General features: G+C 35.7%; 1 protein-coding gene across 13 annotated transcripts in view; it reads right to left on the minus strand.

Annotated features, from left to right (window-relative positions):
* The window catches only part of RBMS3 (RNA binding motif single stranded interacting protein 3), a 705,592-nt gene that overhangs the window by 235,075 nt on the left and 453,562 nt on the right, over window positions 1-16,955 (minus strand). For all 13 annotated transcript variants that reach the window (XM_077129934.1, XM_077129932.1, XM_077129938.1 and 10 more), the window contains one exon: window positions 15,378-15,457. In XM_077129934.1, coding sequence (XP_076986049.1) covers window positions 15,378-15,457 — 80 coding nt within the window. The remainder of the gene's footprint in view (window positions 1-15,377; window positions 15,458-16,955) is intronic.

Here is a 16,955-nt window from a genome sequence, read left to right on the forward strand (position 1 = left end):
AGAACTGCTTTTGAAATACCAGTATAAAAAACAGATGTATGGTTTGCTGAAAGTGAAGGGCAAATAACTCCCCTCTTCTCAAACTAGAATGAGTATTGGAGCAAGAAACTGAATCTTAAGGAGGAAGGTTTTGAATGGACTAGAGAAGTGGAAAATGTTTTCCAGGCAAACTTTGAACCGTTATTTTATTTAGTAAATAAGGAAGAAATTTGGTCCTCCAAAGATTGGAAATGGGGGAAAATTTACATAGGGGAAGGGCCCCCTATAGGGCTTAGCAGTTCACAATAATACATATACAATAAAAAAAATCTAAGTTGGTCTTTACCAGGAACATTCCAAGAGTTACATACACTTTAACTTATTTAATCCTAACAGCCACCCTCACAACATTGGTACAGAAACATGCTACAATTACCCTCATTTCACAGATGAGGAAATTGAGGCACAGAGAGGTTATGTAACTTGGCCAAGGCCACACATCTGGTAAGTGGCAAAACTAAGCCCTGAGATCCATCAGAGACATCAGGTCTGAGGATTTAGGCAATTTATATAACTTCTCTAAGCTTCAAGATCCTTAACTGCAAAATTTAATAAAAGCTCATTTTCCCTGAAGGTCTTTGAATATTAAATAGAATAATCTATAAAGCACTAAGCAAAACATTTGTCAAATAGTGTTCATTTATATGATATGGGGATAGGGGATCAGAGACATTTCCTGGTTCTGTGCCTTTTAGGAGATATTAATGTCAAAAGGTGAAACTGAAGTTACTACATACAAAGATTAACAAAAGAAATGCTCTACAGGCAGACAAAAACCAGAAAGACAAATATGCAGAAAGTAGGAGATGCTTAAATCCTGAAGTGAAAACAGAAATCCCAAAGACAGAAATTCTCATCTCTGCAGAGTCCAAAGAGTACATCGTAATTCTGCTGAAGTCAGGAGGAATATGTGTCAGGATGATACCTGAGTGAGGCAGCAACTCATTACCAATGTAAATGAAACAGCTGGAAGGAAATCTCTGAATGAACAGGTGGCAAAGGTCAAAGGAAGATCTCAGTGCTATTGATAAAGGACTTCATTAAGCCATCAGGGAAAAGAGGTAAAAATATTTATTCCAACAATGGTTCAAATAAATGTAAAGGCTAATGAATCCATTCCACTTTTGGCCCTGAGCACTATAGCTCCATATACTACAAGGACAGAAACTGCAGGATGATTTAGGAAAAGAAAAAGTCTGAGGACACCTGAGTTGTGTCCTCAAAGGATTTTAATTAGAAAACTATGTCTAATGGCTTGTTTTAGAATTGATTACAACAACCAACAGTATGTCTCATGTTCCAGCACTTTTATATGTTTGCTTCTTTATAATTTCCATGTCATTAGAATGTTTTTTTATTTGAATAAGAAGCAATGAAAAGTAGGAAATAAATTGGGAAGATAGTTATTCATGAGAAAGAAAAGGGTCCTTGTCTTTTGAACACTGTCCTCCATCCCAAAGGAAGCTTTTGAGATTTAAATATTTAAGATTTTACAAAGTGGAAAATATTAAGCAAAATATTTTGATGTGGACTCATTGTCGACAATGGTTTCGGCATTCAGTTCGTAAGCAATTACTAATCAAATGCCTTATGAAGAGAGAATTAAGAAGGAATTATTAAGAAATTGCACTGGAATAAATGTGCTTAGCTATTTTTAATTCAATTCAGTCTGTCTATATTAAGCACCTCATGTTCAAATGCTAGGCACTGGAGAGGAATACAAGGATAAAGAAGGCATAATTCTGCCATCCAGTGGGATAACATAAGTATACAGCAATTGTCATAAAAGGCAACATATCACAAACGGACACAGCGTAGGAGAGAAAACAACTCAATGAGGTGTGGTAAGAGTTAAGGGCACAGGAGTTAGAAATCAGGAACATCTCCCTAAAAAATACAACAATTATATTTTGGCAGGATTTCTTTGGGAAATGAGAAAGGAAGATGGAGATTCTAGGTCCTGTGAACTGGAGATTCAAAGATATACTAAGAAGCCATGGCAAGAAGTTTGAGATGGGACATGATTTTGTTGCTGTTTTGCCTAGAATGATTACCCTTTGCATTTCCATGACCCTCTTGGTTTTATAAGAAAAATGAGCAGTGTTTATGAATCTGGGAGCCACCAGAGCAAATTCTGGGAAAAGATTTATCTGATACCATGCTGTTTTTCAATCATCCCAGAAAATTTCTGTGTTCTAACCTGGACACTTTGAATTTATTGAACAGCATCCTAGGATGAGATATAAGAGCTGTGCATAAGGCACAAAATTGAAGGGCAGTTCTTACTTAGAGGTTTTTCCGTTTCCTAGCTACCAGATAATGCCCATCACTGAATGTGGTTCATAGACTTCAACTGCTAATTTATATTTCCAACTACCTGTGGATTTTGATGAAATGATTCTCATGATGCTAACAGATGCTATTAATAATGGTAATAGCTATCATTTCCTGCCAGAATTCTTTCTGGAGCTGTACATAAGTTCTCAGTTCATTCTAACAATGCCTTTGTGAATGTGGCATTCTAAACTCCTTACCATGAGGAACCTGACACACAGTGAGGCTAAAGAATTGGCCCAAGTTCAGAAGCTATGAAGAGACTGAGCCAAAACTCAAACTAAAATCCATCTGCCTCCAAAGTCTAAGATGGTATTCTCTCTAAAATATGTTCTTCCACTAACCAAATTCATAGGAGGAATAGAGACCCCAGCCATGAGGATCTCATGGAAAGCAAAGCACAAGCAGGATGGGTGATGTTTTATCTTTAACATCATTTGGATACAGAAAAGGTGCAAAATACTTGACTTTGGGATGAGAAAAATGAGTGCCTGTCAAGGGTGAAAACAGTATCTAACTGCGTCTTTTTGAAATAAATTACAAGAGGAATTTTATATTAAATTCTTCCACCTATTATATGGATTCTTTTGTAAACAATTTTAGTCAACTACCAAGCATGACTAGAGAATTTCTTTCCTTAGAGATCTTTCAGATTCAGTTAAGATGCAATAGGCAAAGAAATCATGATTATGTGAGCCCACACTAGGAGAGTTTACCATCTCTGGAAAACATTTTTCGAGAGACTTTATGTGAACGCTAAGAGCATACAGTATTTTTGTGGTTATACATTAGTGTTTAGATGAATGCTCTACTCATCTTATCATTCGCAACAACTGGCAAACCTGGAAACCAGGATTTAAGATGTGTTCCACATGGCGAACAGCACTCAGTGGTGCAGTACAGTTGTGAGATGAGCTCAATATGCAATTAGCAGTGACCAAATGAAACAGCACAGAACAGATATTATGTTAGCAGAATTCCCATGTGATATTACTGGTTAGCTTTTGGATCCTTAGATATTAAACTCTCCCTGAATTCTGGCAGACTCACCCTCCACTCATAAATTCACACGGTTCCAGTTGCATAATTTCCATCTCAGCATACCACACATGCTGTATGTATATGTTGTTCCAATAAAACATTCACATAGGCTATAAAATAACATACTCTTTGCTAATAAAACTTATAATCTAAATATTCAAAAGAATAGCCATCACTACTGCATGTAAAACCCCAAACACTCACTATTGATTTAGGAACCTGCAGGCTTCTCTTTCCAGAAAAATAGTAGTGTATCTGATTTATTTGAAACTTATGTCCTATTTGCCCCATTTAAAATAGCTTTCTAGAACATATCTAGATTTTGAAACTAAGATCAGAAAAATGAGAGGATATTTTAAATTTCATCTTTATTCTGGGTATCTTCCTTACGTCTTCTTGTTCTCAGAAGGAGAAAAGGCTTCAATTTTAATCAGCAGTTCTTAAAGCTTTTTTGTGCATGTCAAAAACCCTTTTACACTCTTAAAAATTATCAGGGATCCTGAAGAGCTTTTATTTACATTACATCTATTGATATTTACCATTTAAAAAAACTAAAACAGAAATTTTTAGATGTCTTTATCAATTTATTTTAAAATTACAACAAATGAACCCATTACATGTTAACATAAATTACATTTTTATGAAAAACATTTTCAAAAATTAAAAAATGAGAAAAATGACCTTGTTTTACATTTTTGCAAATCTTTTTCATGTCTGGCTTAATAGAAGACAGCTGGATCTGTTTCTGCACTCAATCTATTGCCATATCATGTATCATGTAACCTCTGAGAAACTCCACTCTATGCTAGTGATAGAATGAAAGCAGAAGCAGTCAAAATAATGTGTTAATATTATTATGAGAATAATTTTGAACTTTGAAGACCACCTGAAAGATCTCAGGGACACTCAGGGTTCTCTAGATAATACATCGAGTTTTGCTGCTCTAGATCACAATGTTTGGCTTAAACTCACCAAGTCATCTTAAAGTCATTGCACATAAAAATAGGTTAGTTCAGTACTAAATAAAATCATAAATACTTATGATTTTATACTTCAAGAATTTTTTTTGTATTAACACCACATATATTGGTACACTTTTTATTCTTTTGAATTGACCTTTAACAGATATTACGATTAGCTAAATCATACTATAGCCCAGGGATCTACTCACTAAATGGAGACATGATGGAAGTTCTATCTACAATTATAAATATCTTATCAATAGTCAAAGGGTTTATGCCTTTCACAGAGAAACCTGTTATCAACAGCTGCTATCTTACTTGAAGTTTAGCTAGTGAAGTTGGAGTTTTATATTAACTTTTGCATTCTCCCTCAAACTCTGCTGAACATTTCAGTTTGCTCAAGAGCATATTTGACAAATGAGACTTTTGGAGTTTGAAATATTAACTAAATAATCAATTACAGGATTCCTGTGACAGTGAATTATTGGGAAGTATTTCTAGGGAAAACAGCAGGGGGTGGAGGAATCGGTACCAGGAAGTGAAGGGGCTGAGAAAGGGCATGATGTCAAGCATGTCCCACAAAGGGTAAGTATGGCTCCATCTTACAGGGAAGCTCTGGAGATGGTGTAGGTCACATTCAGCTTGACCTCTCAGGAGAGAGGAAGAGGGAGCACTGAGATGCCAACATCTACCAGGAATTGTTTAAAGACTGCCCCCAGGGGATGAAAATTCCTGGACATTTCTGAATCTCAGTGCTGATAGGCTAAACAGATTCCTGTAGCCTGAGAGTGCTCTACCTAAAGAAATGCAGGTTCTGGCCCTTGGAAGATGAGCTATCACCCCACAAGTACTAATAACTACTCTAATCAAACAGCTAGGAAGCAACTTAAATGGCTGAACTGGCTTACTTTGGGGGCATTTTATTGACTCAACACATACCATGATTTGATATAAGCCTCTATTCCAAAAGAAATCCCACTCTCTGTTCAGGAGAAAATATGTACATTTTCTTATTTACAGACTCACAGTCTTGCTACAGAGATAATACACCCTTAAGTAAGAAACACATTTTTGTAAATGCACTGAAAGTCTTTCCTTTTTTTTTTTTTTAATCTTGAGCATTATCTACCTATCTTTGTCAGTGCATAATGACAAATATATTTACCTTCCTGGATTTTTTTTTAGTTGTGCGTCTAAACTCAGCTTCAATATCAGATTCAATCCCTTATTTCATGGGCCAGTGAGTTGAAATGAGAACATCATTTATGCCTTGGATATAATATTACTATCTAAAATGTAAAGTTGTTATCAGCCATATAACCTCAATGAGCTCCATTTCTTTACACAAGCCCTAATAATTTTCAGTAACAAGAATTTTTGAAACTAAGTATTGAGGTTGAGGGCTAAAATATGTACATTTTTGTGAATTTAGATTTGCAATTAGTGTACTTTTCCTGGTACTATATTTGATGGTACCAGATAGTTCAAACTAATATTTTATTTCTTTGGGTCAAACATGTTGTGCTCTGAGATATAAGGACCTAGCTACCACATGCACTCTTTTTAGATGTTCAACAGTCTTTCATCTGTTATGAGAAGGTAAAAAATAAATTGTAAAGCCAAATAACGAACATGATTGTCTTTTCCTGTTTAACATATAAGAAACACAAATGATACTCACAAAGAGGGCACCAAATAGGAGAGAGTAAGAGAGTTCTGCAGAAGCTGTTTAATAATGTAATAGAAATTTGGATGACATTCAGTTGAAACAAATTCTATACTATAGTATCAGCTTTCTATTGCTGCTCGCACACACTAATACAAACTTCAAGCTTAAAGCAACACAAATTTATTATCTTATAATTACATAGGTCAGAAGTCTGACACAGCTCCTGCTGGGTTAAAATCAAGGTATTGGCAGGGCTGAGTTTCTTTCAGGTGACTCTAGGGGAGAATCCAATTCTTAGCATTTTTTACCTTCCAAAGCCTGCCCACATTCCATGGTTCATGCCTCAGTTTCTACATCTTCAAAGCCAGAAATATGCCAAATCCTCCTCCCATCTCATGTTTCCCTCTTGTACTTTTTTTTTTTTTGGTATGCTGTATGGCAGGGGTCACATTTCATTCTTTCTCCCTGTGAGTAGCCCCTTAATGCAGCACCACTTGTTTAATTTTTTTTGTTTGTATTTTTGGTTTTTTTTTTGTTGTTGTTGTTTGCTTGTTTGTTTGCTTGGGAAGTGCACAAACCGGTAATTTTGCTCTTCTACTTTTAAGGACCCTTGCTATTACATTGGGCCCACGCAGAAAATTGTGAATAATTTCCCTATGTCAATGTCATCTGACTTAACAACCTTAATTCTCCCTTGCCATGTAACATTAAACATTTACAGGTTCCAAGGAGTAGAAATGTGACATCTTTCAGGGGTTATTATTCTGCCTACCACAACTAGATGTTTACTTATTTATTTAACAAATAGACACATCTGTGACAGGCACTGGGCTAGATTTTAGAAACATAAACAGCAAGTTGCAATGCTTGTACTGGGAAGGTTTATAGACTGACAGTTAAAGAGAAAAGGGGGAGATAAACATCAAAATTCTCCCCTAGGGGGAAAACAAAACATCAATCAAACGGGACAAATGTGTCTTGGAAATACATGAAGTCTGGAAAAAATATCATAACTATGTCAATTTCCAAAGACAGATAGCTCATTTTGCACTGAGAAATTACTAAAATAATGGTAAACTAATTAATTCATAATTCATAGGCTTAAAGAGGTAGGAAATCAGAGGAAACAGCTAGTAAAATAAACAAGCTGCGGCTGGCTTGTTTTGTTTAATGAGTGTTTTCATTTGGATCCTTCCTAAAATATTTTCTTAAATTTTGCAGGCTTTTCATTTAAAAAAATTAGATAATAAATAATGAGTTAAGTATATGGCAGCCTTCTTAAGAGCTATGGAAATTTAGGATACTATTCATTTATCTAAATATTGGTTGGAATTTGTTTTTAAATCAATCTTATTCAATGGGGTTCTAGACTGGAAACGCACTAAGCACTCAATTATTCCTTGGCTTGTGTCTTAATTGGTCTTAAGCTACTCAATCTACTTCGATTGCTGATAGGACTCATTCGGACAGATACAAAATGGCTTAATTACCCATTAGTGATGCTGACAGAAGGCAAATCCCAACATCATCTTAGAAATAGAAAAGTTTTATGATTTATTTTGCAAGCTTTTAGACTGTGGAACCTTCAATGCATAAACTTTGTGCAGACCTGAATGGATTTACAATTTTAGACATAATGCATGAAGATGGTTTATATTGAAGATGGTTTATATTTCTGCAGATGTATAGAAAACACACTCATCCCTCTTTTCTATTACATAAACTTAGGAGTATTTTAAATAATTATATCCTGCAAACAAATGAGGCTCTAGACAAATTCTTCTACTACTTATTTCTTTCTAAATAGCTATAGGGTGAGATAAAGTCAGTGAAGCATATTAACTACATCTGATAGATAAAATATTTATTATAGAATTATAGAATAATAGGGATAATAAGTCAATATGATTCTTCCTTTAGGGAGGAAGAAGCAACCTTAAGCCAAAGGGGATAGAGTATAAATCAAGAAATTCTCTTTTCTGTTTATTCTCAAGTTAGTTACAATTTTATGTGGAGAAAAAAAAAAGAAATGAAAGTATAACACATAATAACGGGGCTTAACTAGTGCCAGTAGCAAAAAAAATAAGATCTAGACATTATTTCAATATAAATTAGGCAGGGCAATTTGCTATGTCAGAAAACAGAGTTCATCATTTCACTGTCTCAGAATGAAGATTTCTATTTTGTTTGTTTCAAATAACTATTAGGCTGCCTTCCTAACACCTTGAAAAGCAGTGTTGGAAAAATGAGGCTTTTCAAAAAGTAACTGGAATCTTTCTCAATGAAATACGTTTCTTACTCTTGGGAACATACAGTCTCTGTCTCTATATATTTAGATATATATACACATGCTGCAGAAGACTTTACCAAAAAGTTAAAAGATTTGAAATAAAAATTTGAAGATTTCCCTCAATGTTTTACTCAACATATCATTCTTGTCTAGCAGGTACTGTGCATTCCCCGCCCCTGTCAGGAAATTCACTAAAGCGAATGAAAATGTAAGGGTCATTCAATTCACGGAACTGTGCCTCTCCTCCAAACAACACTTACTGAGAATCTGCCCTGAGCTAAGCACACAGCCAGTCCTGAAAGCCACAAAGATAAAAATACCCTGGGTTGAAAAATTAAGATTCAGATAAATAAAACAAAAAATTATTTCATCATCATTCATACTTCTTAACTTGTTCCTATCAAAACTAGACGTTTAGGAGAAAATCGAGGGAAACGTAAGGAAGGAAGTCTAGAGTATGTTGAAAACCTTTCTACATTCTAATTAGAAACCCCCTCTGGCTCTGCTAAAGATTGTCTTCCCTTCATCCACCCACAGATACTCACATTGGACCTCATTATCAATGTCACCAGTCTACAGCTATCGAAGACCGAAAACGCAAAACTTCCTTTCTCTATGCTATAATTTTCTATGCCTATATGTCACATGTACTTTACTGGATTATGACAACTCTCCAGTCCTTCAATTCCTCCCTGTTTTTCATCAACCATCCAGCTCTTTATTTCTTCATCTGTTCTGAGGTTAATCATGTCACTAGTGGTATTTTGTCCTCAATTTCTTCCATATTTCTCCTGCTAAATTTTAACTCTGGTTTACCACCTGCTTTTCACCATCAATATTGTCTTCAACACTCCTACTGTTTGGTTCATTATCCCTATTTAAAAAAAAAAAACATAATAAGTCATGAAAACAGTATTTTGGGCCCACAAAATTCATGCCATTACTTTAGCTGGATCCACCTTTCTCTATGGCCAAGCCCTAGATTTGATTTTCTCCAAATCAAAACCTGGGTGAATGCAGTTCAATTGGGAGGTGACAGAGAAGGGAAAGAAAGTCAAGGAAGAAAGAAAAGTCAATAAAGTGTTTCTTACTGAGCTTGTTACCAACATTATGTGCAACCTCCTTAAGAAACACTGTAGAATGTGCCTCACAACTGTCTCACCGAAGTATGAGAGGCAAGATCTTGTCTGATGAGGATTCCTAAGGTCCACTGACTGAGGGTTGTCCAAGGGGCAATAACTCTCCCAAAGTTTGGGTATCACCTGTGACTGGTTGAAGACTTTCATGGAGAGACGAGGTGGATGCCTAATGTGAGATGTTTCCAGGGTACACAGAGTCTACCCACCTCAGTTTCAGCTGAAATCACAGGCGAATGGAGGGCATGTGACACAGCACACAAAACCCATTCCAATTATTTCTGCTCTCCTGAAGATGATCCCCTGTAACTTCTCAATCTTTCTCCTCATTATCCAGATTGAGAAATTTAACCATCTCTGCCTCCTTTCTCCCATATCTGGTCAGTTACCATCTGTCTTAGTTTGCCCAGCTTCTGTAACAAAGAACCACAGACTAGTTGCCTTAAACAACAGGAATTTATTGTCTCATAACTTTAGAGGCTAGAAGTCCCAAACCAAAAGCTGTCAGCAGGTTTATGCTTTCTCTGAAGGCTGCAGCATTCTGGTGGTGGCTTCCTGGCAGATCATAACAAAATCTCCACCTCCATCATATGGCCACCTCCTACTGCATCCAAATTTAGGCTGTTTGTAAAAGGGCTACGGTCATAATGGATTAAGGCCCACCCTGACTTATTTTGGCCTCACCTTAACTAATAACATCCTCAAAGATCCAATTTACAAATGGATTCACATCTACAGGTTCAGGGGTTAGGACTTGAACATGCCTTTTGGGGGATGTGATTCAATCTACAACACCGATTCATAACAGGTTTACTTTCCCTTGTCAGCTGTGGCTCATAGAAAAGTTGAGAAATGATGGACAAAGTTCACTTTCACAGGATTCACACAGACTCTAAGACTCTATTGACCATGAAGTTTTCAGGCTGCTCCAGGAAGTTCACTGATAATATCCTAAGGGTGTGAAATCATGACGCAACACCCTGTGTGACTGAAAATGTAGAAATTATCTAGAAGGCATCACTAACATTAAAAATGAAGGCTTTAGACAAAGTAGCTCAGAAGATTGTAAAATTCCTCATCCTAATGAGAAATCTAAACCAATACCCAGTTGGAGACTGTAATGATTGCAAAGTTTCTTATGCAAATGATATTTCAGTTTCACAATGATGAAAAACTCAGAATTAGGCAATGTCTCACCTGAGCAGAACAAAGATAGATATTTACCACACTGCACACCATAGAATTTTTCTATTCGTTGTCTCTTTCTCAACTATAACTGGGTTTATGGATATAATAGACTGGTACTGCTAAGGAAACACAGGTTGTGAGGCTCTGCAATAATTTCCTCTGATTGAAATATATATATACATACGTTGTTCAAACATCTGATTCTTTTAAAATATGAATCTTAAGTGTATTGTTGGTTGTTATCCCTGGGAAATTTTAAATTTAAATAAACAACATTATTTTTATTTTCTTTAAAAACGTTATCAGATTACACATATTTATCTTATATGCTCCCAAGAAAGAACAGATATATCTCCACAATTATACACATTTTTATTTACATAAACACACAACAGTGAAACTGCTATATCAAAATATCATTTTACTTCATTTATTAGAAATATGTGATTCCTTTAAGTACTAGTGTTTTGTACTTAAATATCTGCTGGCTGCAAATTTGTTAAAATTAAAAAGATCTCATAATGTGGTGAGCTTTCTCTCAGCCCATCTCTATTTCTTGGAATTCAATTGGGATCCGAAACAATTACGTAAAGACTAAGACAAGCATGCCAGAAGTGGGTTATTTTACTTTCTTCTGGGAAGACTGCTCCATTGATAGAAACATGTCCTTACAGAAAAAGTCTACCTTGAGAGCGAAATGTGATTTATTTTCCCACCAACCGGCCTGCATGTTTTGTTCATCAATACATGTCCTTACATGTAGAAGCCTTTTCTGCACGGTGTATTGCTCTGCTCTGGGGGCTCTTTGAAAGTAAGCCTTTCAAGTTCATGCCCTACAGATCCCTGAAGTGTCTGGGAACTTACTCTTTGCTTTTGCCAGAGGTCTGAAGATGGAATGCTTTGGGGCTCCACCACATTGCTGTGCAATTCATTACAGGACAAAGAAATGTCTGGGGTTAGGCAAGCAAGCAACTAATGATCCTTCATTTCATCCAGGAAACATCAAAATCGATATGTAGGACATGCAACATTTATGGAACACCGTGTTTTCTTTTCCCTCTAGGGCAGGGAGAAAATACTGGACGATCTCTTTCTGCTGATGGCTACAATACTCAAATGATTGACACTGTTTAACACATGGCTTTTGGCCCCTCCTTTAATTCTTTCATACTGCTAGTAGCAACACAGATAGCTGATCTTTATTAATTCTAAACCAGAACTCAAATAATTTGGAGTTCTTTCTTTCTTTTTTTTTTTTTTTTTTTGCACGTATATTTAGCTTCATTGATTTAGGGAAGCCAATTCTCAGGAGAATATTATAATCCAAAGTGAACACAGCACACCTAGCTTTGAAAGGCTCTAATATGCATTAACGATTGATGATGTATTCATTAAAATCAGACTTTCTATGAAGAAATAGGATAAGGAGCCCAGAGAAAAAAAGCATGATCCAAAAGAAGATACCTACAAAGTTCCCTTCCAACTCATGTAATTTGTCATGAATTGAAATTAAATACCAACATAAATCATATATAATGAGCAAATTGTTCTTAGAAAGACTCATATCAAAATGGGCGAAACAATATAAATGTGATCATCATTATATGTCCTTGCAAATATCTTTCCCTGCGATGTTTTTAGAATTTGAAATTCAGAGAAATGTTAAGGTACTGGATTTAAGTAGATTTTTTTTCTTATCATTTTATAGAAATGACACAATAGGCGATTTGGAAACTCAATGATTATACTCAGGAAAATAATTTGTTTTGCATCTCTTTTGATGGGAATCAACATTTTCAAGAATGACAGAAACAAAATGGTATTATATCTGTTCAATGATACATGCACATTTCTTCAAGTTGTCCCTAAATGAAGAAGTAAGCAATTGGGTACATGGCACCAATTGTTCTCTGCATGCTTAGAGTAAGATTATAAGCATGGGCTCTAAAGTAAGAAGAAGAAGACAACTGATTCAACAGCCAATCCCTTGAGCATCGTTATTAGGGCCTGAGGATCTCGATTCATTACAGAATCATTGTAGGACCTTCATCCACACAACCTTAAAGTATCGCATTAAAACCACCACTGTGCAATTTTACAAAACCCCCGATTTTTTATTTCCAGGATGCTAAATCTTGATAATGAAGAACATCGAAAATTTTAGAAGCTTTTGAATTCTATTTTAGTTGCAGGTAGGTCAGTCCAAACATAGTTGGTTTTAATTAACATAACCACAAGCAAGGTACTATCTCTAAAATTACAGTTGTATTGAAAAGGATTAGGAAATATGTCACTTCTTTTGAAATATCAAAGAGATCACTTCCAATCTGATGTCAGGGCTTACAGTGACATCCCATTCTCAGTTGTCAGGATAGTACAGGAAATTGGATTAAGATATGAATTTCTGAAAATAATATTTCAACCAGCCTCAACAAGTAAGCAATGAAAACCAATAAAGGCACACAGCATACACCCAAATTTGATTATACCTGTCATGACATCATGAAAGGAACCAAGGAGGATATTTTACTACTTGCCTTCCAAAATATCCACATTTTGACTTCTGTCTCCTTTCATTTAATATCACATTTAAATATAAGATTAAATATCTGCAATTAACATTTGAAGACTTATTAAACTCTACTTGGTTTCCAAAGGAATGCATAAATAAGCAGATTCAGATAGTGATGATGATCAATACAGTACATTTAATTCTATAAGGTTGAATGCAAATCTCAGAAACGTATCTCTTAAGAGTTTTATAACTGAGCATAATTGTTTTGCCTCTTATGCTCCCAGGAGGTAAAAGTAAGTGAGAAACTCATAACCAGGTTCTTGCTATTCACAATATTTCCATTGGGTGTAGCTATGATATTAGATAGGTTAATATTGCAGACTGCGTATTCAGGAAGGATGCCTAGACATAGGGGATTTATAGTGACTTACTTTGTCTTTAGCTGTAAAGTAGAATAGTCAGCTGTATGTGCTAGGGGAAAACCAAACAAAACACTTTCAAGTCAATCAAGTCATGAAAGATTTCAGTATGCCATTTTTCCAAAAAGGAACCAACCCAAAAAAACCTAAGATCTGTATTGAAACTTGAATGAACAATAATTTCATATAATTTGCTCATTCTTTACTTTTTATATAACCATATAATCCACACCATCTTTTAATAATTTGTATGGAGATAGACATCTGTTGGATAAACAATAGAAATAAGGGAAAAATCCACTGACAATACAACTCTTATTCAATGACGGGTCTAAGCAGAGTGTCTTAAAATGTCAGCTTTTGATAAAAGGAAAAGAAAAAATTCTCCTAAAATGCAAGGGCAGCTTACACGCTGAAATGAAAACTGCTAACTCTTTTCTTAACAGCACCATATGTCTCCAACTGGATCATGATGTCATCACTTCTTAAGGGAACTCATGAAAGCTAACCAAATCAAGACACAATCTTCACTGAATATTAACTCATCAACTGATAAACCAGTGATCAGCTATTCTGGATTTTCCAGATCATCCAAGTGTCCATCTAAAGGGACTTTCAGCTTTCTGACATCGTCAACAGAACAATCAATTATTAAAAGGATTGCTGACCTTGACACGCAAAAAAAAATACCTTTTTTTGTTTTATCACCCTTCCTCTTCTACATAACCTCAATATATTAAAGGAACTAAAATGCCCTACCCTTGAGCATTCTAGACATGTGTTTTAAGTAGTAGATATATCATTCAGCAAACACCATTGAAATTGAGCTTAACAGACCAACAGGCACAATATTGGAGGACCGAAAGCAGTCACTTTTTATTTCTTGAGACCCACCAAAAACAGAGAAGGAACAAATGAACTGACATGCATTAGACCAATATTTCTTTGATTATCTACTGGTTGTAATTCTTCTTAGTTTAGTACTTCATTCAGTCTTTAGTATTTTTTTATGCCATAAGGTACATCTTTAAATTTACACTCCCTATAAGAAATATTTTTCCTATGCACTACTATCAGATTGATTTGAAGGTGAGACATTTCCATTTTAAACCCCGATATATATGATATATTCAATCCTATTGAGTCTAATTCTTAATAGCATAAAGATATATCATTTTTGTGATGTCTGTAAAACCTTAAAAATCAAAGTGAAATGTCTTGGGCTAGTCTAAGATGGGATTCTCAAGCTATAGGTGATGAATGGCCAGTTTTTGTTGCTATTTATCAGTCAGTGACAGATAATTTGTAAATTTTTCAATTATGCACTCAGACATCATGACAATGTCAAATTGCTATAAATCTTTACAAATTCTTACTCTCACCTCCTGCACTCTTCTTTCCATGGTCTTGTTTCTAATAGTCTAGGGGCTGGCATCAGTCTGTGGATTCCACTGTTTAGATATTTTAGAACTTAGAAACCAGGATACCAATGTTAATAAAGGAGTCACAAGCTTCTGTCATTTCTAATGTGTTTCTTTAATTATTCTTTGCTCTATTTTCCATCTAGCTCACCTTAGAGAATTTGCAACAGAGATTCAAAAGGAAGGTCACCAAGAAGTTTTCAGGAATTTTAAGAAAGATGAGTTATGACATAATATTAAAAATACACATTTATAAAGGCAATCTTTTCCCTCCTTGTGATCAGTCCAGGGCCTTGCTGGGGACTCCTACTAAGGGTGATAATTCCATGCTCTCTTTAGGAACTGCTTAATGGCATTACTTACCTGGGATGCCTGGTGGTGTTTTCAGATATTTTCCATTAAAATGTTGAATTACCACTTCACATTTTTCAGTAGACTCCATTCTGGGAAAAGAAGATAAACAGGGGATCATATACTTTCATGAAGTTGTGCACACCAGGAAAAAGAAAAGGGACATACGAAAATCATGAAAAAGCGTGATTTGAGAATTCTACCAGAAATGTCAACCATTGCCGTGACCACAATAAGCAGGCTTCGCCTGGCATTATTGACACTCTATTGAAAGTTGTCTCTGTGGAGGACTCTGTGCTGACTTCTCATCCAGAGGTAAAACCGAGGCATGGTCTGATTTATTCCACATAACAAGGCTTAGCAATCAAAAGTGCCTGATAGCTATGTTAAAAAAACTGAATTGGCAAAACTGAAGGGTAGGTATTGTTACTGTCCTTACTCCAATGAGGGTACTGAAGCTTAGAGACATGAACTACTTACTCATCTCTCTAACACTTACAATGTTGAAATAAGCATAGGGTCAAGATTCAAAACTCAAGGCCTCTCAATACCAAGTACCAGCTAGGTCTTGCTTGCAGCTAAGCAAGTTGAAGAGATGGGTTTTGTTTGAATAGTGTGTGGTCCAAAGAAGGAATTCATTCAGAAGTGTTCTCATTAGCATCCTGTGACTTTTTTTTGAAAATCCAGTAAGTGAAAGATACCTGAACAGAGGTATTTGAATCCCAAATTATGGGAGGAAGATATATATATATATTTATATTCAAATCTCAGGTCCTGAACTACTAATTTCAAATGTAGGACAACCCCCTATTTTTATTCTATATATCAATATCCTGAAACAAATTTTGATATCTCACACCAAGCTGATGACTGACTATTTCAAGTCATACCATAATAACGTCAATTTTCACAGTGCTGCCATATCTTAAGTACAGCAGTATCGGCAACATTTTAGAAATAATTAAGCATAGCTGGCATTTATTATCTTATAAAATTGGGTGGGGAAGACAAAAAAAAATTCAACGGTCGATTCTGATTAAAGGAAATTAAGCACCATAAACAATACACCAGAGGCAAAAACGAACGTAAGAAACAGCACACACAGATGAAAGAATGTGTCTGAAATGTGTGAAATTTGTCTAAAAGGCAAAGTATAATTTTAGGTTTTCTGTCATAAGTATTAGCTTTCTTGCAGTGGAGCCCTTCAACCCAGTTGTAAAACTTTCCTGCGTCTACATTTTAGGTGTGTATTCTGGGCCATACGACATGCAAAGGAAACAAGATAAGGAATTATACGCTAACAAATGCTAAACAAGTTACACATCTATTATAGCTACAGAATTCGAATGTGGGAGGAATCCCAGAAGCTGAGAAGTGGGTACAGAAGACAGAAAAGGCCTTTTGAGAAACCATTAGGGCAGGGGGCTGAGTTGGGCAGATGAGAGAGGCTGTGGCCTGTGCTGGATGGATGGGGTGAGCAGATTGCTGCAGCAGAAGTGGAAAACTCACCAGGGAAACTCTTGGAGAAAAGCTGGGAGATGTAGCTCAGGACATGTGAATTATCCTTATGAAGGCTGAAGATGATATCAT

Source organism: Tamandua tetradactyla, chromosome 15 (genome assembly GCF_023851605.1).
Source record: "Tamandua tetradactyla isolate mTamTet1 chromosome 15, mTamTet1.pri, whole genome shotgun sequence".
NCBI lineage: Eukaryota > Metazoa > Chordata > Mammalia > Pilosa > Myrmecophagidae > Tamandua > Tamandua tetradactyla.